The following is a 22,304-nucleotide window of genomic DNA, read 5'->3' on the forward strand; positions in this document are numbered from 1 at the left end:
TCGATGATGTCCTGTTATGTTGTTTGATGGTGTCCTATTACGTTTGATGATGTCCTGCTACGTTGGATGATGTCCTGCTACGTTCGATGATGTCCTGTTATGTTGTTTGATGGTGTCCTGTTATGTTGTTTGATGATGTCCTGTTACGTTGTTTGATGATGTCCTGTTATGTTGTTTGATGATGTCCTGTTACGTTGTTTGATGGTGTCCTGTTACGTTGTTTGATGATGTCCTGTTACGTTGGAGGATGTCCTGCTACGTTGGATGATGTCCTGTTACGTTGGATGATGTCCTGTTACGTTGGATGATGTCCTGTTACGTTGGATGATGTCCTGTTGCGTTGTTTGATGATGCCCTGTTACATTAGATGATGTCCTGTTACGTTGTCTGATTGTCCTGTTACATTGCACAGTTACGTTGCATGATGATGTCCTGCTACATTGTACAATGTCTTTACGTTGTATCTTACGTTGTATGATGTCCTGTTACGTTATACAATGTTGCGTTGCATGATGACGTCCCGTTACGTAGTATGATGATGTCCTGTTACACGCTATACAATGTTTACTTTGCATGAGGATGTCCTGTTACGTTGTACAACGATGTCCCGTTACGTTGCACAATGGTACGTAGCACGATGTTACGTGGTTTGATAATGTCCCGTTACGTTGCATGATGACGTCCTGTTACGTTGTACGATGTTATTTTACGTTGCGCGATGGTGTCCTGCAACGTTGTTTGATGTCCTGTTACGTTGTACGATGTTACGTAATGTTGCCCGATGGTGTCCCAACGTTGTTTGATGATGTCCTGTTACATTGTTTGGTGATGTCCTGTTACATTGTTTGATGATGTCCTGCTACGTTGGATGATGTCCTATTATGTTGTTTGATGATGTCCTGTTACGTTGTTTGATGATGTCCTGTTACGTTGTTTGATGATGTCCTGTTACGTTGTTTGATGGTGTCCTGTTACGTTGTTTGATGATGTCCTGTTACGTTGTTGGATGATGTCCTCTTACGTTTGATTATGTCCTGTTACGTTGGAGGATGTCCTGTTACGTTTGATGATGTCCTGTTACATTGTTGGATGATGTCCTGTTACGTAGTTTGATGATGTCCTGTTACGTTGGAGGATGTCCTGTTACGTTTGATGATGTCCTGTTACATTGTTGGATGATGTCCTGTTACGTAGTTTGATGATGTCCTGTTACGTTGTACGATGTTACGTAACGTTGCGCGATGGTGTCCTGCAACGCTGTTTGATGATGTCCTGTTACGTTGTACGATGCTATGTGGAACAATGTTACGTTGCACGATGTTACATTGCATGATGGTGTCTTGATACATGTGACCATGTCCTGTTACGTTATACACTTTTACGTTGCATGATGTCCCCTCACGTTGTACGATGATGTCCTGTTACGTTGCACGATGTCACGTTACGTTGCACACTGCTACGTTGCACGATGATGTCCTGTTACGTTGTACGATGTTACGTTGCGGGATGGTGTCCTGCAACGTTGTTTGATGATGTCCTGTTACGTTGTACGATGTCATGTTATGTGGAACAATGTTACATTGCACGATGTTACATTGCATGGTGGTGTCTTGCTACATTTGACCATGTCCTGTTACGTTATACACTTTTACGTTGCATGATGTCCCCTCACGTTGTACGATGATGTCCTGCTACGTTGTACGATGTCACGTTACGTTGCACACTGTTACGTTGCACAACGATGTCCTGTTACGTTGCACGATGGGAGTCCTGTTACCTTGTTTGATGATGTTATGTTGTACGATGATGTCCTGTTACGTTGTACGATGTTACGTTGCGTGATGGCGTACTGCTACGTTGTTTGATGATGTCCTGTTGCGTTGTACAAAGTCATGTTATGTTGAACAATGTTACATTGCATGATGTTACATTGCATGATGGTGTCTTGCTACATTTGACCGTGTCCTGTTACGTGCTACGCTTTTATGTTGTATGATGTCCCCTCACGTTTTACGATGATGTCCTGTTACGTTGTACGATGTCACGTTACATTGCACCCTGTTACGTTGCACACTGATGTCCTGTTACGTTGCACGATGGGAGTCCTGTTACCTTGTTTGATGATGTCACGTTGTACGATGATGTCCTGTTACGTTGTACGATGCTACGTTGTACGATGTTACGTTGTACGATGTTACGTTGTATGATGTTACGTTGCGTGATGGCGTACTGCTACGTTGTTTGATGATGTCCTGTTGCGTTGTACAATGTCATGTTATGTTGAACAATGTTACATTGCACGATGTCACATTGCATGATGGTGTCTTGCTACATTTGACTGTGTCCTGTTACGTTCTACGCTTTTATGTTGTATGATGTCCCCTCACGTTGTACGATGATGTCCTGTTATGTTGTACTATGTCACATTACGTCGCACACTGTTACGTTGCACCCTGTTACGTTGCACAATGATGTCCTGTTACGTTGCACGATGGGAGTCCTGTTACCTTGTTTGATGATGTTCCGTTGTACGATGATGTCCTGTGACGTTGTACGATGTTACGTTGCCTTGCACGATGGCGTCCTGCTACGTTGTTTGATGATGTCCTGTTGCGTTGTACGATGTCATGTTATGTTGAACAATGTTACGTTGCATGATGTTACATTGCATGATGGTGTCTTGTTACATTTGACCATGTCCTGTTACGTTCTACGCTGTTATGTTGCATGATGTCCCCTCACGTTGTAGGATGACGTCCTGTTACGTTGTACGATGTCACGTTACGTTGCACCCTGTTACGTTGCACGATGGCGTCCTGTTACCTTGTTTGATGATGTCCCGTTACGTTGTACGATGATGTCCTGTTACATTGTGCGATGTTACGTTGCGTTGCACGATGGCGTCCTGTTACCTTGTTTGATGATGTCCCGTTACGTTGTACGATGATGTCCTGTTACATTGTGCGATGTTACGTTGCGTTGCACGATGGCGTCCTGTTACATTGTTTGATGATGTCCTGTTGCGTTGTACGATGTCATGTTATGTTGAACAATGTTACATTGCATAACGGCGTCTCGCTACATTTGACCATGTCTTGTTACGTTCTACGCTGTTATGTTGCATGATGTCCCCTCACGTTGTACGATGACGTCCTGTTACGTTGTACGATGTCACGTTACGTTGCACCCTGTTACGTTGCATGATGGCAGTCTTGTTACCTTGTTTGATGATGTCCCGTTACGTTGTACGATGATGTCCTGTTACATTGTGCGATGTTACGTTGCGTTGCACGATGGCGTCCTGTTACCTTGTTTGATGATGTCCTGTTGCTTTGTACGATGTCATGTTATGTTGAACAATGTTACATTGCATAACGGCGTCTCGCTACATTTGACCATGTCTTGTTACGTTCTACGCTGTTATGTTGCATGATGTCCCCTCACGTTGTACGATGACGTCCTGTTATGTTGTACGATGTCACGTTACGTTGCACCCTGTTACATTGCATGATGGCAGTCTTGTTACCTTGTTTGATGATGTCCCGTTACGTTGTACAATGATGTCCTGTTACATTGTGCGATGTTACGTTGCGTTGCACGATGGCGTCCTGTTACCTTGTTTGATGATGTCCTGTTGCGTTGTACGATGTCATGTTATGTTGAACAATGTTACATTGCATAACGGCGTCTCGCTACATTTGACCATGTCTTGTTACGTTCTACGCTGTTATGTTGCATGATGTCCCCTCACGTTGTACGATGACGTCCTGTTACGTTGTACGATGTCACGTTACGTTGCACCCTGTTACGTTGCATGATGGCAGTCTTGTTACCTTGTTTGATGATGTCCCGTTACGTTGTACGATGATGTCCTGTTACATTGTGCGATGTTACGTTGCGTTGCACGATGGCGTCCTGTTACATTGTTTGATGATGTCCTGTTGCGTTGTACGATGTCATGTTATGTTGAACAATGTTACATTGCATAACGGTGTCTTGCTACATTTGACCATGTCTTGTTACGTTCTACGCTGTTATGTTGCATGAAGTCCCCTCACGTTGTACGATGACGTCGTTACGTTGTACGATGTCACGTTACGTTGCACCCTGTTACGTTGCATGATGGCAGTCTTGTTACCTTGTTTGATGATGTCCCGTTACGTTGTATGATGATGTCCTGTTACATTGTGCGATGTTACGTTGCGTTGCACGGTGGCGTCCTGTTACGTTGTTTGATGATGTCCTGTTGCGTTGTACGATGTCATGTTATGTTGAACAATGTTACATTGCATGACGGTGTCTTGCTACATTTGACCATGTCTTGTTACGTTCTACGCTGTTATGTTGCATGATGTCCCCTCACGTTGTACGATGACGTCCTGTTACGTTGTACGATGTCACGTTACGTTGCACCCTGTTACGTTGCATGATGGCAGTCTTGTTACCTTGTTTGATGATGTCCCGTTACGTTGTACGATGATGTCCTGTTACATTGTGCGATGTTACGTTGCGTTGCACAGTGGCGTCCTGCTACGTTGTTTGATGATGTCCTGTTGCGTTGTACGATGTCATGTTATGTTGAACAATGTTACATTGCATAACGGCGTCTCGCTACATTTGACCATGTCTTGTTACGTTCTACGCTGTTATGTTGCATGATGTCCCCTCACGTTGTACGATGACGTCCTGTTACGTTGTACGATGTCACGTTACGTTGCACCCTGTTACGTTGCATGATGGCAGTCTTGTTACCTTGTTTGATGATGTCCTGTTACATTGTGCGATGTTACGTTGCGTTGCACGATGGCGTCCTGTTACATTGTTTGATGATGTCCTGTTGCGTTGTACGATGTCATGTTATGTTGAACAATGTTACATTGCATAACGGCGTCTCGCTACATTTGACCATGTCTTGTTACGTTCTACGCTGTTATGTTGCATGATGTCCCCTCACGTTGTACGATGACGTCCTGTTACGTTGTACGATGTCACGTTACGTTGCATGATGGCAGTCTTGTTACCTTGTTTGATGATGTCCCGTTACGTTGTACGATGATGTCTTGTTACATTGTGCGATGTTACGTTGCGTTGCACAGTGGCGTCCTGCTACGTTGTTTGATGATGTCCTGTTGCGTTGTACGATGTCATGTTATGTTGAACAATGTTACATTGCATAACGGCGTCTCGCTACATTTGACCATGTCCTGTTACGTTTTACGCTGTTATGTTGCATGATGTCCCCTCACGTTGTAGGATGACGTCCTGTTACGTTGTACGATGTCACGTTACGTTGCACCCTGTTACGTTGCATGATGGCAGTCTTGTTACCTTGTTTGATGATGTCCCGTTACGTTATACGATGATGTCCTGTTACATTGTGCGATGTTACGTTGCGTTGCACGATGGCGTCCTGTTACATTGTTTGATGATGTCCTGTTGCGTTGTACGATGTCATGTTATGTTGAACAATGTTACATTGCATGACGGCGTCTCGCTACATTTGACCATGTCTTGTTACGTTCTACGCTGTTATGTTGCATGATGTCCCCTCACGTTGTACGATGACGTCCTGTTACGTTGTACGATGTCACGTTACGTTGCACCCTGTTACGTTGCACGATGGCAGTCCTGTTACCTTGTTTGATGATGTCCCGTTACGTTGTACGATGATGTCCTGTTACATTGTGCGATGTTACGTTGCGTTGCACGATGGCGTCCTGTTACATTGTTTGATGATGTCCTGTTGCGTTGTACGATGTCATGTTATGTTGAACAATGTTACATTGCATAACGGCGTCTCGCTACATTTGACCATGTCTTGTTACGTTCTACGCTGTTATGTTGCATGATGTCCCCTCACGTTGTACGATGACGTCCTGTTACGTTGTACGATGTCACGTTACGTTGCACCCTGTTACGTTGCACGATGGGAGTCCTGTTACCTTGTTTGATGATGTCCCGTTACGTTGTACGATGATGTCCTGTTACATTGTGCGATGTTACGTTGCATTGCACGATGGCGTCCTGTTACATTGTTTGATGATGTCCTGTTGCGTTGTACGATGTCATGTTATGTTGAACAATGTTACATTGCATAACGGCGTCTCGCTACATTTGACCATGTCTTGTTACGTTCTACGCTGTTATGTTGCATGATGTCCCCTCACGTTGTACGATGACGTCCTGTTACGTTGTACGATGTCACGTTACGTTGCACCCTGTTACGTTGCATGATGGCAGTCTTGTTACCTTGTTTGATGATGTCCCGTTACGTTGTACGATGATGTCCTGTTACATTGTGCGATGTCATGTTATGTTGAACAATGTTACATTGCATAACGGCGTCTCGCTACATTTGACCATGTCTTGTTACGTTCTACGCTGTTATGTTGCATGATGTCCCCTCACGTTGTACGATGACGTCCTGTTACGTTGTACGATGTCACGTTACGTTGCACCCTGTTACGTTGCATGATGGCAGTCTTGTTACCTTGTTTGATGATGTCCCGTTACGTTGTACGATGACGTCCTGTTATGTTGTACGATGTCACGTTACGTTGCACCCTGTTACGTTGCACGATGGGAGTCCTGTTACCTTGTTTGATGATGTCCCGTTACGTTGTACGATGATGTCTTGTTACATTGTGCGATGTTACGTTGCGTTGCACGATGGCGTCCTGTTATGTTGTTTGATTATGTCCTGTTGCGTTGTACGATGTCATGTTATGTTGAACAATGTTACATTGCATGACGGTGTCTCGCTACATTTGACCATGTCCTGTTACGTTTTACGCTGTTATGTTGCATGACGTCCCCTCACGTTGTACGATGACGTCCTGTTACGTTCTACGATGTCACGTTACGTTGCACCATGTTACGTCACATGGTGATGTCCTGTTACATTGCACGATGTCACGTTACGTTGCACCATGTTACGTGGCACGATGACGTCCTGTTACATTGTACGATGTCACATTACGTTGCACCATGTTACGTGGCACGATGATGTCCTGTTACGTTGTACGATGTTACGTTACATTGCACGATGGGAGCCATGTTACGTTGTTTGATGATGTTCTGTTAAGATCGGGTGTCCTCATTGTCCTGCAAAAAAGCCAACTTCCCGACCGCATACCAACACTGCCGAGTGTCCTCGCCAGGTAACGAGTCATCACAGTCGACAAGTTACAAGCCAGCGGAAAAGTCCAGCAGGTGTTTTTGTGTCAGGTGGCGTTTCTGACTTGCAATGCGTTGGCAAGCATCACTCGCAAGGAGAGTTGAACTGTACGTGGAGGCGAGGAGCGTCCCGGTCGTCCCCGTCTGTCTTCATGCTGGTCGTCCAGCAGAGGTCAGTGACGGTCCTTCGGAGTGTTGAGTCACGTTTAAAACTCACCTTGTTTATGTCAGCACTAGAGACTACTGTCGCGTCTACAAGGACATCAGGGATACGAAGGTCACCAAGGTCTTACACTTCATCGACTACATGACCGCTGAGGTTCTGGAGCTGGTGGGCTCCAACTGCACCAAAGACGTCTTCACGGCGCACGCTCACAGCCTGTGTGAGTCGGAACCATTCCCTTCACCTTGTTAGCACGCAAGCTAGTAAGCTAGCAGAATGACACAACAACTATACACACCTAGAATAAAACAACTTGCACCGAGCCTAGTCTATAAAATTCGCTACACCTCCCTGATACCGAAGTACATGTCAAACTACTTCCATAACGTAAATGACCGCCATAACCACAACACCAGGGGGAGCTCCACAAACCATGTTGAACCCAGATTCCGATCTAACAAAGGTCTTAACTCATTCTCCTTCTATGCCACATCAATATGGAATGCACTCCCAACAGGTGTAAAAGAAAGGGCATCTCTATCCTCCTTCAAAACCGCACGAAAAGAACACCTCCAGGCAACTACAACCCTAGACTAACACCCTCCCCCCCCACCACATCCCACCTCCCCGGATTGTAAATAATTAAAAGTAAATAATCAAATGTATATACTTGTTCTTATGCTTTCTGAGCTCACTATGTTCACTGCTCGCTGTACATATCCTACCAAGTCAGACCTACACTGTTACAATGTCCATTTCTCAGATGATATACAGGTAAAAGCCAGTAAATTAGAATATTTTGAAAAACTTGATTTATTTCAGTAATTGCATTCAAAAGGTGTAACTTGTACATTATATTTATTCATTGCACACAGACTGATGCATTCAAATGTTTATTTCATTTAATTTTGATGATTTGAAGTGGCAACAAATGAAAATCCAAAATTCCGTGTGTCACAAAATTAGAATATTGTGTAAGGCTAATACAAAAAAGGGATTTTTAGAAATGTTGGCCAACTGAAAAGTATGAAAATGAAAAATATGAGCATGTACAATACTCAATACTTGGTTGGAGCTCCTTTTGCTTCAATTACTGCGTTAATGCGGCGTGGCATGGAGTCGATGAGTTTCTGGCACTGCTCAGGTGTTATGAGAGCCCAGGTTGCTCTGATAGTGGCCTTCAACTCTTCTGCGTTTTTGGGTCTGGCATTCTGCATCTTCCTTTTCACAATACCCCACAGATTTTCTATGGGGCTAAGGTCAGGGGAGTTGGCGGGCCAATTTAGAACAGAAATACCATGGTCCGTAAACCAGGCACGGATAGATTTTGCGCTGTGTGCAGGCGCCAAGTCCTGTTGGAACTTGAAATCTCCATCTCCATAGAGCAGGTCAGCAGCAGGAAGCATGAAGTGCTCTAAAACTTGCTGGTAGACGGCTGCGTTGACCCTGGATCTCAGGAAACAGAGTGGACCGACACCAGCTGGACTGCTGCTGAGTGGTCCAAAGTCATGTTTTCTGACGAAAGCAAATTTTGCATTTCCTTTGGAAATCGAGGTCCCAGAGTCTGGAGGAAGACAGGAGAGGCACAGGATCCACGTTGCCTGAAGTCTAGTGTAAAGTTTCCACCATCAGTGATGGTTTGGGGTGCCATGTCATCTGCTGGTGTCGGTCCACTCTGTTTCCTGAGATCCAGGGTCAACGCAGCCGTCTACCAGCAAGTTTTAGAGCACTTCATGCTTCCTGCTGCTGACCTGCTCTATGGAAATGGAGATTTCAAGTTCCAACAGGACTTGGCGCCTGCACACAGCGCAAAATCTACCCGTGCCTGGTTTACGGAACATGGTATTTCTGTTCTAAATTGGCCCGCCAACTCCCCTGACCTTAGCCCCATAGAAAATCTGTGGGGTATTGTGAAAAGGAAGATGCAGAATGCCAGACCCAAAAACGCAGAAGAGTTGAAGGCCACTATCAGAGCAACCTGGGCTCTCATAACACCTGAGCAGTGCCAGAAACTCATCGACTCCATGCCACGCCGCATTAACGCAGTAATTGAGGCAAAAGGAGCTCCAACTAAGTATTGAGTATTGTACATGCTCATATTTTTCATTTTCATACTTTTCAGTTGGCCAACATTTCTAAAAATCCCTTTTTTGTATTAGCCTTACACAATATTCTAATTTTGTGACACACGGAATTTTGGATTTTCATTTGTTGCCACTTCAAATCATCAAAATTAAATGAAATAAACATTTGAATGCATCAGTCTGTGTGCAATGAATAAATATAATGTACAAGTTACACCTTTTGAATGCAATTACTGAAATAAATCAAGTTTTTCAAAATATTCTAATTTACTGGCTTTTACCTGTAATTGTTGATGACTGAAGTCAACCAAACCTAACCCCCTCCACATCCCACCCCCCCCGGATTGTAAATAATGTAAATAATTCAATGTATATACTCTGATGATTAACTTGTGTGATGACTGTATTATGCTGATAGTATATATTTATACCATGAATTGATTAACGTGGACCCCGACTTAAACAAGTTGAAAAACTTATTCGGGTGTTGCCATTTAGTGGTCAATTGTACGGAATATGCATACTGGACAAACCTCCCGATTTTCCCGGGAGACTCCCGAATTTCAGTGCCCCTCCTGAAAAATCTCTCGGGGCAACCATTCTCCCGAATTTCTCCCCGAACGACAATATTGGGGCACTGCCTTTAGCGTCCTCTACAACCTATCGTCACGTCCGCTTTTCCTCCATACAGACAGCGTGCCGGCCCAGTCACATAATATATACGGCTTTTACACACACACAAGTGAATGCAAGGCGTACTTGATCAAAAGCCATGCAGGTCACACTGAGGTTGGCTGTATAAACAACTTTAACACTGTTACAAATATGCGCCACACTGTGAACCCACACCAAACAAGAATGACAAACACATTCCGGGAGAACATCCGCACCGTAACACAGCATAAACACAACAGAACAAATACCCAGAACCCCTTGCAGCACTAACTCTTCCGGGACTCTACAATATACACCCCCCCACCCCCTCTCCCGAATTTGGAGGTCTCAAGGTTGGCAAGTATGGGAATATGTATTGGTACTGTGCAATCTACTAATAAAAGTTTCAATCAATCAATCAAAAAGCTCGCTAACACAGACGCCCCCTTTCCTTCCACCTTGCAGTGCACTGCGGGCCGCCGCATCAAGTGACATTCAAGCGCCACTCGGAGAGCGTGGAGGTGCGGGTGGACTGGCCGGAGGAGGACGCCAAGAACGTGCGGTCGTTCTACGTGCAACACAAAACAGCCGGCGGCCGAACGCAGGAGCAGGTCGCTAGCAAAAGCTAATTAGTATAGGGCGGGGGTCGGCAACCTGCGGCTCTAGAGCCGCATGCGGCTCTTTAGCGCCGCCGTAGTGGCTCTCTGGAGCTTTTTCAAAAATGTATGAAAAATGGAAAAAGATGAGAGGAGGGGGAAAATATTTTTTGTTTTAGTATGTTTTCTGTAGGAGGACAAACATGACACAAACCTCCCTAATTGTTATACATCACACTGTTTATATTAAACATGCCTCACTGATTCTAGTATTTGGCGAGCGCCGTTTTGTCCTACTAATTTTGGCGGTCCTTGAACTCACCTTAGTTTGTTTACATCAGGGGTGCTCATTACGTCAATCGCGATCTACCGGTCGATCTCGGAGGGTGTGTCAGTCGATCACCAGCCAGGCATTAAAAAAATAGTCCTAAAAATGAGCGATCATAAATCTTCACTATGACGTCACTTTCGTCACTTGATTGACATTCACGGCACCCGAGGGTCTTCTGAGATGACGCTGGCTGCTGCCAGCTCATTAAAATTACCGACTGGAAGGCGAGAAACACTTTATTTCAACAGACTCTGGCGCCGTACCTGTCGTCAAAACTCCAAAGACCGACTGCACAGTTGCACAATAAAAGCTATGCTTCATCCTGCCTGCGCTACCAAAATAAGAGTCTCAGAAAGCTGGCGTGCACAAGCTAGCAAGCTACGGAGTTTGCCGACAATGTATTTCTTGTTAAGTGTATACAAAGGAGTACGGAAGCTGGACAAATAAGATGCCAAAAACCAACCACTTTCATGTGGTATTGGACAGAAAGGAGGACTTTTTTTCTCCTCCATTCGAAAATGCGGACATTATCATCACCACTGTCTGATTCCAATCAATGCAAGTCATCACAATCAGGTAATACACCAACTTATATTCTTGTCTTCATGAAAGAAAGGAATCTATATGTGTTAAACATGCTTGTATTATCTTTAACCACCTTTAAGTTGTTAACAATATTAACTACTATATGTGTTAAACATGCTTGTATTATCTTTAACCACCTTTAAGTTGTTAACAATATTAACTATATGTGTTAAACATGCTTGTATTATCTTTAACCACCTTTAAGTTGTTAACAATATTAACTATATGTGTTAAACATGCTTGCATTATCTTTAAACACCTTTAATGTATTAACAATATTAACTATATGTGTTAAACATGCTTGTATTATCTTTAACCACCTTTAAGTTGTTAACAATATTAACTATATGTGTTAAACATGCTTGTTATATCTTTAACCACCTTTAAGTTGTTAACAATATTAACTATTTGTGTTAAACATGCTTGTATTATTTTTAACCACCTTTAACTTGTTAACAATATTAACTATATGTGTTAAACATGCTTGCATTATCTTTAAACACCTTTAATGTATTAACAATATGTGTTAAACATGCTTGTATTATCTTTAACCACCTTTAAGTTGTTAACAATATTAACTATATGTGTTAAACATGCTTGCATTATCTTTAAACACCTTTAATGTATTAACAATATTAACTATATGTGTTAAACATGCTTGTATTATCTTTAACCACCTTTAAGTTGTTAACAATATTAACTATATGTGTTAAACATGCTTGTTATATCTTTAACCACCTTTAAGTTAACAATATTAACTATTTGTGTTAAACATGCTTGTATTATTTTTAACCACCTTTAACTTGTTAACAATATTAACTATATGTGTTAAACATGCTTGCATTATCTTTAAACACCTTTAATGTATTAACAATATTAACTATATGTGTTAAACATGCTTGTATTATCTTTAACCACCTTTAAGTTGTTAACAATATTAACTATTTGTGTTATAAATAAAGTTGATTTGATTTGATTAAACATGCTTGTATTATTTTTAACCACCTTTAACTTGTTAACAATATTAACTATATGTGTTAAACATGCTTGCATTATCTTTAAACACCTTTAATGTATTAACAATATTAACTATATGTGTTAAACATGCTTGTATTATTTTTAACCACCTTTAACTTGTTAACAATATTAACTATATGTGTTAAACATGCTTGCATTATCTTTAAACACCTTTAATGTATTAACAATATTAACTATATGTGTTAAACATGCTTGCATTATCTTTAAACACCTTTAATGTATTAACAATATTAACTATATGTGTTAAACATGCTTGTATTATCTTTAACCACCTTTAAGTTGTTAACAATATTAACTATATGTGTTAAACATGCTTGTTATATCTTTAACCACCTTTAAGTTGTTAACAATATTAACTATTTGTGTTAAACATGCTTGTATTATTTTTAACCACCTTTAACTTGTTAACAATATTAACTATATGTGTTAAACATGCTTGCATTATCATTAAACACCTTTAATGTATTAACAATATTAACTATATGTGTTAAACATGCTTGCATTATCATTAAACACCTTTAACTTGTTAACAAAAACAAATATTAATAAGTATAAGTAAATATAAATGATATATATGAATGAGGTAGATCCCCACGACTTGATCAATTGAAAAGTAGCTCGCCTGCAGAAAAAGTGTGAGCACCCCTGGTTTACATACATAACTTTCTCCGACTTCCCAGGACGTGTTTTATCCTTTTTCTGTCTCATTTTGTCCACCAAACTTTTAAGTTTGGGCATGAATGCACAAAGGTGAGTTTTGTCGATGTTATTGACTTGTGTGGAGTGCTAATCAGACATATTTGGTCACTGCATGACTGCAAGCTAATCGATGCTAACATGCTATTTAAAAGTTAAAGTTAAAGTTAAAGTACCAATGATTGTCACACACACACACGAGGTGTGGCGAAATTATTCTCTGCATTTGACCCATCACCCTTGATCACCCCCTGGGAGGTGAGGGGAGCAGTGAGCAGCAGCGGTGGCCACGCCCGGGAATCATTTTTGGTGATTTAACCCCCAATTCCAACCCTTGATGCGGAGTGTCAAGCAGGGAGGTAATGGGTTATGTACATTTGTAGCTACATTTGAGGTCATTTAGTTTCCTTTAAGTCCTCTTAATTCAATGTATATCTCATGACACACTATCTGTATGTAATATGGCTTTTAATTTTTTGCGGCTCCAGACAAATGTGTTTTTGTATTTTTGGTCCAATATGGCTCTCTCAACATTTTGGGTTGCCGACCCCTGGTATAGGGAATGACTTTAAATGATTTTATGTGAATACTTTTTTAAACTAATCCTACTTCCAAAACAAGTACTTAGCTGACATAATTCAGTTTTCTCCTGAGGCCTCAACGGGTTTTCTAAACATAGTTTTTTGTGTGTGCTGCGGTAAATCAGCTTCCTCTTCCTCGCACTTATCTTCATCGCATGCGTCTTCAGGAAATCAACGCACGTGTGTTTCAGGTGTGCCGTGGGAGTGCCGCCGTGTGTCAGATGGCTCCCGTGAACGCGTCGGAGGCGTACCAGGTTCAGGTGCGATGTGAGAAAAGCGACAGGTGCTCTCAGTGTCCGTGGAGCGACGTCTACGCGCTGCCAGCAGGTCCACTTTCCTGTCTTTCTTTCGCGTCCTTGTCGTATAAACGCCACTCAAAGTCTCTTGGGCCTTCAGAACTGACCCGTCCGCCCGTCATTGTACGTGTGGACCAAAAGATGTCTGACAGACCGGGACAGAGGACGCTCTCGCTGGCGTGGACGGTATTTTTCCTCTTATAGACTGTATTTGCATATACTTTGTACATTTTTGTCACTTAAATCCATCTTTTTCTTTGCATAAGCTTTTTATTAATAGTAATGACATGAATAATAATATATACATAAGTCGACAATATCATTAATAATTAAAGCTGCAAGCAGCGTTGGTCGGGCCCGCGTATTTGGCAGGTGCTAGTCCTAAGTGTCCCAATACTTTTGTGTACTTTTAGTCTGAAGTGTCCCAAGAGTTTTGTCTAGTGTACCTACCTTGTCTGCATTGTGTGGGCATGTTGGTTATTCCTGCTTTTGAGCAGCCATCTTAAAAAAACAGCACCGCAGCAGCATCAGCGCAGCGGGTCTTTGAAGGGTCATAAAATCAAAACCGGAGCAGGTATTAAAAATCCCATCTATACTTTTAATCACAAGGGTTTTATCTCTCACCTGTGTTAGTTTGAAGGCGAAACGACAAACGCGCTCAGAGGAGATAGATTTTGAAGAAAGGTGACCGGTTTTTACAAAAATGTTGTTTTGAAGGGGGAATAGCAAACTTCCTGTTGATTTTTGCTGGGGGTTGTCAATTTATGAAATGTAGGTCCAAGTGAGACCTACATAGAGGTTTTCGTTTCATGTCTTTCCGACCTTCCCAGTGGGAGTTACAGGCAGTTTTGTATTTTTTTCTTCCGAGGAGCAGTTTTTTCTCCGTTTTATTCAAAAATTGCTCTAGAGCGCAATTTTTGAATTTGGGGTTAGGTTTTTTTATTAGATCACAGTTTTTGCCAGTCCTGATGTGTGCGTTCAGTTTGGTGAGTTTTGAAGCATGTTAAGGGGGTCAAATTGCAGCTGAAAGAGGCAAAAGTGACTGTTTTTAGTACTTTTTTGTCTTGAAGGGGGAATTGCCAACTTCCTGTTGATTTTAGCCCGAGGATATACAATTGTGAAATGTAGATCTAAGTCACACCTACATAAAGGTTTTTGTTTCATGTTTCTCCGACCTTCCTAGTGGGAGTTACAGGCAGCGTAGTTTTTTCTTCTTCCTAGGGGGCGCTAGAGCGCAATTTTGGGTTTTGGGGTTAGGTTTTTTTATTAAAAGGCAATTTTCGCAGGTCCTGATGTGTGGGTCAAATATGGTGAGTTTTGAAGCATGTTAAGTGGGTCAAATTAGTGCTCAAAGAGGCGGCGGAAGAAGAAAGAAAGAATAATTAAAGCTGCAAGCAGCGTTGGTCGGGCCCGCGTATTTGGCAGGTGCTAGTCCTAAGTGTCCCAAGACTTTTGTCTACTTTTAGTCTGAAGTGTCCCAAGACTTTTGTCTAGTGTACCTACCTTGTCTGCATTGTGTGGGCACGTTGGTGCTTCCTGCTTTTGAGCAGCCATCTTAAAAAAACAGCACCGCAGGAGCATCAGTGCAGCGGGTCTTTGAAGGGTCATAAAATCAAAACCGGAGCAGGTATCACAAAACGGTTCTGTTATTCTATGCACAAGGGTTTAATCTCACTCCTGTGTTATTTTGAAGGCGAAAGGACAAACGCGCTCAGAGGAGATAGTTTTTGAAGGAAGGTGACCGGTTTTAACAAAAAAATAGTTTTGAAGGGGGAATAGCAAACATCCTGTTGATTTTTGCTGGGGGTTGTCAATTAATGAAATGTACGGAGAGGTTTTTGTTTCATGTCTGTGGGACCTTCCCAGTGGGAGTTACAGGCAGTTTTGTCTTTTTTTTCTTCCGAGGAGCAGTTTTTTGTCAGTTTTATTAAAAAATTGCTGTAGAGCACAATTTTTAGATTTGGGGTTAGGTTTTTTCATTAGATCACAGTTTTAGCCAGTCCTGATGTGTGTGTTCAGTTCGGTGAGTTTTGAAGCATGTTAAGGGGGTCAAATTACAGCTGAAAGATGCAAAAGTGACTGTTTTTAGTACTTTTTAGTCTTGAAGGGGGAATTGCCAACCTCCTGTTGATTTTAGCCCAAGAATGTACCATTATGAAAGTTAGGTCTGAGTCAGACCTACATAGAGAATTTTGTTTCATGTTTTTCCGACCTTCGTAGTGGGAGTTACAGGCAGTCTAGTTTTTTTTTTTCCTAGGGGGCGCTAGAGCGCAATCTTGAGTTTTGAGGTTTGGTTTTTTGATAAAAAGTTTTGCCATAAATTACTGATGTGTGTGTAAAATTTGGTGAGTTTTGAAGCATGTTAAGGGGGTGAAAGTAGTGCGCAAAGCTGCGGAAGAATAATAAATAATAATAATAATAAAACGGACGAAAAACAATAGGTCCTTATGTCCCATTGCATAAGGACTCCCTGTGGGAGTCCTTTTGCAATGGGCCGTGCGGGCCCTAATAAAACCTTAGAATAACAATAGGTCCTTATGTCCCATTGCATAAGGACTCCCTGTGGGAGTCCTTATGCAATGGGCCATGCGGGCCCTAATAACAATAATGCTATCAACAATAATAGTAATATTAATGATCATATGATGAAATAACATTAGAGGAACTATTACAGCGTGTAAGTGGGATAAAACAAACAACATGTTTACTTGACCCACTTCCTGGGAAACTTATCAAGGAGCTTTTTGTATTATTAGTGCTAAATATTATAAACTTATCACTTTCCTCTGGCACTGTTCCCCTAGCATTCAAGAAAGCGGTTATTCATCCTCTGCTCAAAAGACCTAACCTTGATCCTGACCTCATGGTAAACTACCGACCGGTGTCCCACCTTCCCTTTATTTCGAAAATCCTCGAAAAAATTGTCGCACAGCAGCTAAATGAACACTTAGTGTCTAACAATCTCTGTGAACCTTTTCAATCCGGTTTCAGGGCAAATCACTCTACGGAGACAGCCCTCGCAAAAATGACTAATGATCTACTGCTAACGATGGATTCTGATGCGTCATCTATGTTGCTGCTTCTTGATCTTAGCGCTGCTTTCGATAACGTCGATCATAATATTTTATTAGAGCGTATCAAAACACGTATTGGTATGTCAGACTTAGCTTTGTCGTGGTTTAACTCTTATCTTACTGACAGGATGCAATGCGTCTCCCATAATAATGTGACCTCGGACTATGTTAAGGTAACGTGCAGAGTTCCTCAGGGTTCGGTTCTTGGCCCTGCACTCTTTAGTATTTACATGCCGCCGCTAGGCGACATCATACGCAAATACGGTGTTAGCTTTCATTGTTATGCTGATGACAGCCAACTCTACATGCCCCTAAAGCTGACCAACACGCCGGATTGTAGTCAGCTGGAGGCGTGTCTTAATGAAATTAAACAATGGATGTCCGCTAACTTCTTGCAACTCAACGCCAAGAAAACAGAAATGCTGATTATCGGTCCTGCTAAACACCGACATTTATTTAATAATACCACCTTAACATTTGACAACCAAACAATTACACAAGGAGAATCAGTAAAGAATCTGGGTATTATCTTCCACCCAACTCTCTCGTTTGAATCACACATTAAGAGTGTTACTAAAACGGCCTTCTTTCATCTCCGTAATATCGCTAAAATTCGTTCTATTTTATCCACTAGCGACGCCGAGATCATTATTCATGCGTTCGTTACGTCTCGTCTCGACTACTGTAACGTATTATTTTCGGGTCTCCCTATGTCTAGCATTAAAAAATTACAGTTGGTACAAAATGCGGCTGCTAGACTTTTGACAAGAACAAGAAAGTTTGATCATATTACGCCTATACTGGCTCACCTGCACTGGCTTCCTGTGCACTTAAGAAGTGACTTTAAGGTTTTACTACTTACGTATAAAATACTACACGGTCTAGCTCCGTCCTATCTTGTCGATTGCATTGTACCATATGTCCCGGCAAGAAATCTGCGTTCAAAGAACTCCGGCTTATTAGTGATTCCCAGAGCCCAAAAAAAGTCTGCGGGCTATAGAGCGTTTTCTATTCGGGCTCCAGTACTATGGAATGCCCTCCCGGTAACAATTAGAGATGCTACCTCAGTACAAGCATTTAAGTCCCATCTTAAAACTCATTTGTATACTCTAGCCTTTAAATAGCCCCCCTGTTAGACCAGTTGATCTGCCGTTTCTTTTCTTTTCTCCTCTGCTCCCCTTTTCCTTGAGGGGGTGGGGGGCACAGGTCCGGTGGCCATGGATGAAGTGCTGGCTGTCCAGAGTCGGGACCCGGGGTGGACCGCTCGCCTGTGCATCGGCAGGGAACATCTCTGCGCTGCTGACCCGTCTCCGCTCGGGATGGTGTCCTGCTGGCCCCACTATGGACTGGACTCTTACTATTATGTTGGATCCACTATGGACTGGACTCTCACAATATTATGTCAGACCCACTCGACATCCATTGCTTTCGGTCTCCCTAGAGGGGGGGGGTTACCCACATATGCGGTCCTCTCCAAGGTTTCTCATAGTCATTCACATCGACGTCCCACTGGGGTGAGTTTTTCCTTGCCCGTATGTGGGCTTTGTACCGAGGATGTCGTTGTGGCTTGTGCAGCCCTTTGAGACACTTGTGATTTAGGGCTATATAAATAAAGATTGATTGATTGATTGATTGATATGAACATCAATATTATTAACAGTAATAATACTCATTATTAATAATAACAATAATAGTGAAGTGAAGTGAATTATATTTATATAGCGCTTTTTCTCGAGAGACTCAAAGCGCTTCACATAGTGCAGGGGTCGGCAACCTTTACCAGTCAAAGAGCCATTTTGACCAGTTTCACAAATTATAGAAAACAATGGGAGCCGCAAATATGTTTTGAAATCTTAAATGAATTAACACTGCATGCAAAGGTTTTTCTTTGCTTTGTGCTACGCATAAACCAGGGGTCTCAGATACGCTGCCCACACCTTTGTTTTGAATTTGACAGCTGGTGCAGCACGCGGGTTTAAATTGATGGCGCTTGTCAGCGTCATGCGTGCCGTGATGGTACAGCATATAGCACCCACCACAACTAACGGGCCTGATCAGCCTTATGTTGTAAAGAGATTCCGCTTGCACACGTAGGTGACAGCAAGGCATACTTGGTCAACAACCACACAGGTTACACTGACGGTGGCGGTATAAAAAAAACTTTAACATTTTACTAATAATGCGCCACACTGTGAACCCACACCAAACAAGAATGACAAACACATTTCGGGAGAACATCTGCACCGTAACACAACATAAACACAACAGGACAAATACCCAGAATCCCATGCAGCCCTAACTCTTCCGGGATACATTATACACCCCCGCCCACCTCAACCGACGCACAGAGGGGGGGGTGTTGATGTGTGAGGGAGCAGGGTTGGGGAGGGGGCGGGGTTTGGTGGTAGCAGGGGTGTATAATGTAGCCCGGAAGAGTCAGGGCTGCATGGGATTCTGGGTGTTTGTTCTGTTGTGTTTATGTTGTGTTAAGGTGCAGATGTTCTCCCGAAATGTGTTGGTCATTCTTGTTTGGTTTTGGTTCAAAGTGTGGCGCATTATTAGTAAGAGTGTTAAAGTTGTTTTATGTCGTCACCGTCAGTGTAACCTGTCTGGCTGTTGACCAAGTATGCTTTGCTGTCACCTACGTGAGCAAGTTGAAGATGTATACTGTATAACAAGTGATAGGCTGGCATGCTGTTGATACAGATTGTAGAGGGCGCCAAACCTTGTACCATCATGGCACGCCCTTATTACAGCTGTAAGGGTAAAAATTGGTGAATATTAATCCCGGGAGTTTTCTGCTAGAGGCACTGAAATCTGGAAGTCTCACGGGAATATTGGGGGGGTTCAGCAAGTAAGCTGCTGAGCCGCATCAGAGTGATCAAAGAGCCGCATGCGGCTCCGGAGCCGCGGGTTGCCGACCCCTGGAACCCATCATCTACATCAGGGGTCACCACCCTTTTTGAAACCAAGAGCTACTTCTTGGGTACTGATTAATGCGAAGGGCTACCAGTTTGATACACACTTAAATAAATTGCCAGAAATAGCCAATTTGCTCAATTTACCTTTAACTCTATGTTATTATTAATAATTAATGATATTTATCTTTGTGGAAACACTGATCATCTTAATTTCTCACAATAAATATATATAGAAACAGATAAATATCAATATGCAACACTTTATTTTTATATTTTCTCTAAATGCACATTTTTCAAATTGAACATTCTCAAATGATGACTTCTAAGACAGTCTTGTGAAATCCCAATATCCCATTTTAACTAGCTAGCCACTAACATTTTTATAAAAGAGGAGAAAACACGAAAAAAATGAAAATAACATTTTGAAACATAGTTTATCTTCAATTTCGACTCTTTAAAATTCAAAATTCAACCGAAAAAAAGAAGAGGAAAAACTAGCTAATTCAAATCTTTTTGAAAAAATTTAAAAAATAATTTATGGAACATCATTAGTAATTTTTCCTGATTAAGATTCATTTTAGAATTTTGATGACATGTTTTAAATAGGTTAAAATCAAATCTGCACTTTGTTAGAATATACAGTATAACAAATTGGACCAAGCTATATTTCTAACAAAGACAAATCATTATTTCTTCTAGATTTTCCAGAACAAAAATTTTAAAAGAAATTCAAAAGACTTTGAAATAAGATTTAAATTTGATTCTACAGATTTTCTAGATTTGCCAGAATAACTTTTTTGAATTTTAATCATAATAAGTTTGAAGAAATATTTCACAAATATTCTTCGTGGAAAAAAACAGAAGCTAAAATGAAGAATTAAATTAAATTGTATTTATTATTTTTTACAATAAAAAAAATTAATTTACTTGAACATTGATTTAAATTGTCAGGAAAGAAGAGGAAGGAATTTAAAAGGTAAAAAGGTATTTGTGTTTAAAAATCCTAAAATCATTTTTAAGGTTGTATTTGTTCTCTAAAATTGTCTTTCTGAAAGTTATAAGCAAAGTAAAAAAATAAATGCATTTATTTAAACAAGTGAAGACCAAGTCTTTAAAATATTTTCTTGGATTTTCAAATTCTATTTGAGTTTTGTTTCTCTTAGAATTAAAAATGTCGAGCAAAGCGAGACCAGCTTGCTAGTAAATAAATACAATTTAAAAAATAGAGGCAGCTCACTGGTAAGTGATGCTATTTGAGCTATTTTTAGAACAGGCCAGCGGGCGACTCATCTGGTCCTTACGGCTGACCTGGTGCCCGCGGGCACCGCGTTGGTGACCCCTGATCTACATCTTCAAGTTACATTTAAACCAGTGTGGATGGTAGAGGGTCTTGGCTTGGATGGCCGAAGCGGGAATCGCACCTGTAACCCTCAAGTTGCGAGCCACGATCTAGTCTCTAGGACACAAGGACTTGTCAGTTCTAGTCTCTAGTACTTTTTAGATCTTGTCCTTTGGACCGTAAGACTGGTTAGATCTAGTCCTTAGGACCCTAGGGTCAGATCTGGTCCCTACGACCTGAGGACTGGTCAGATTTAGTTCCTAGGACTGTCTGATATTATCCCCCGGACTGGTCAGTTATCTATAGGACTGGTCAGTTATACCTACAACTGGTCAGTTATCAACCCTAGGACTGGTCAGTTATCAGCCCTAGGACTGGTCAGTTATTATCCCTAGGACTGGTCAGTTATCAGCCCTGGGATTGGTCAGTTATCAGCCCTCGGACTATAGGACTGGTCAGTTATCAGCCCTAGGACTGGTAAGTTATCATCTCTCGGACTATGGGACTGGTCAGTTAACAGCCCCAGCCCTAGGACTGGTAAGTTATCATCTCTCGGACTATGGGACTGGTCAGTTAACAGCCCTAGGACTATGGGACTAGCAATATGTATTATTAATAATACTATTTAATATCATTAACTATATACAATAATAATGCTAATAATATCCATAATAATAATTATGATATAAATCAATATTATCAATATTAATCAATATTATATTTATTAAGAATAAAGTAATAATAATTATAATAGCAAAATTATTATCAGT

The 22,304-nt window shown here is 41.6% G+C and overlaps 1 protein-coding gene across 1 annotated transcript in view; it reads left to right on the top strand.

Annotated features, from left to right (window-relative positions):
* The window catches only part of LOC133577704 (uncharacterized), a 46,262-nt gene that overhangs the window by 8,837 nt on the left and 15,121 nt on the right, over positions 1–22,304 (top strand). Inside the window, exons 4-7 of the mRNA XM_061931683.2 lie at positions 7,086–7,160; positions 7,228–7,348; positions 7,408–7,559; positions 10,543–10,688. Coding sequence (XP_061787667.1) covers positions 7,086–7,160; positions 7,228–7,348; positions 7,408–7,559; positions 10,543–10,688 — 494 coding nt within the window. The remainder of the gene's footprint in view (positions 1–7,085; positions 7,161–7,227; positions 7,349–7,407; positions 7,560–10,542; positions 10,689–22,304) is intronic.

Source organism: Nerophis lumbriciformis, linkage group LG39 (assembly GCF_033978685.3).
Source record: "Nerophis lumbriciformis linkage group LG39, RoL_Nlum_v2.1, whole genome shotgun sequence".
NCBI classification, from domain to species: Eukaryota; Metazoa; Chordata; class Actinopteri; order Syngnathiformes; family Syngnathidae; genus Nerophis; species Nerophis lumbriciformis.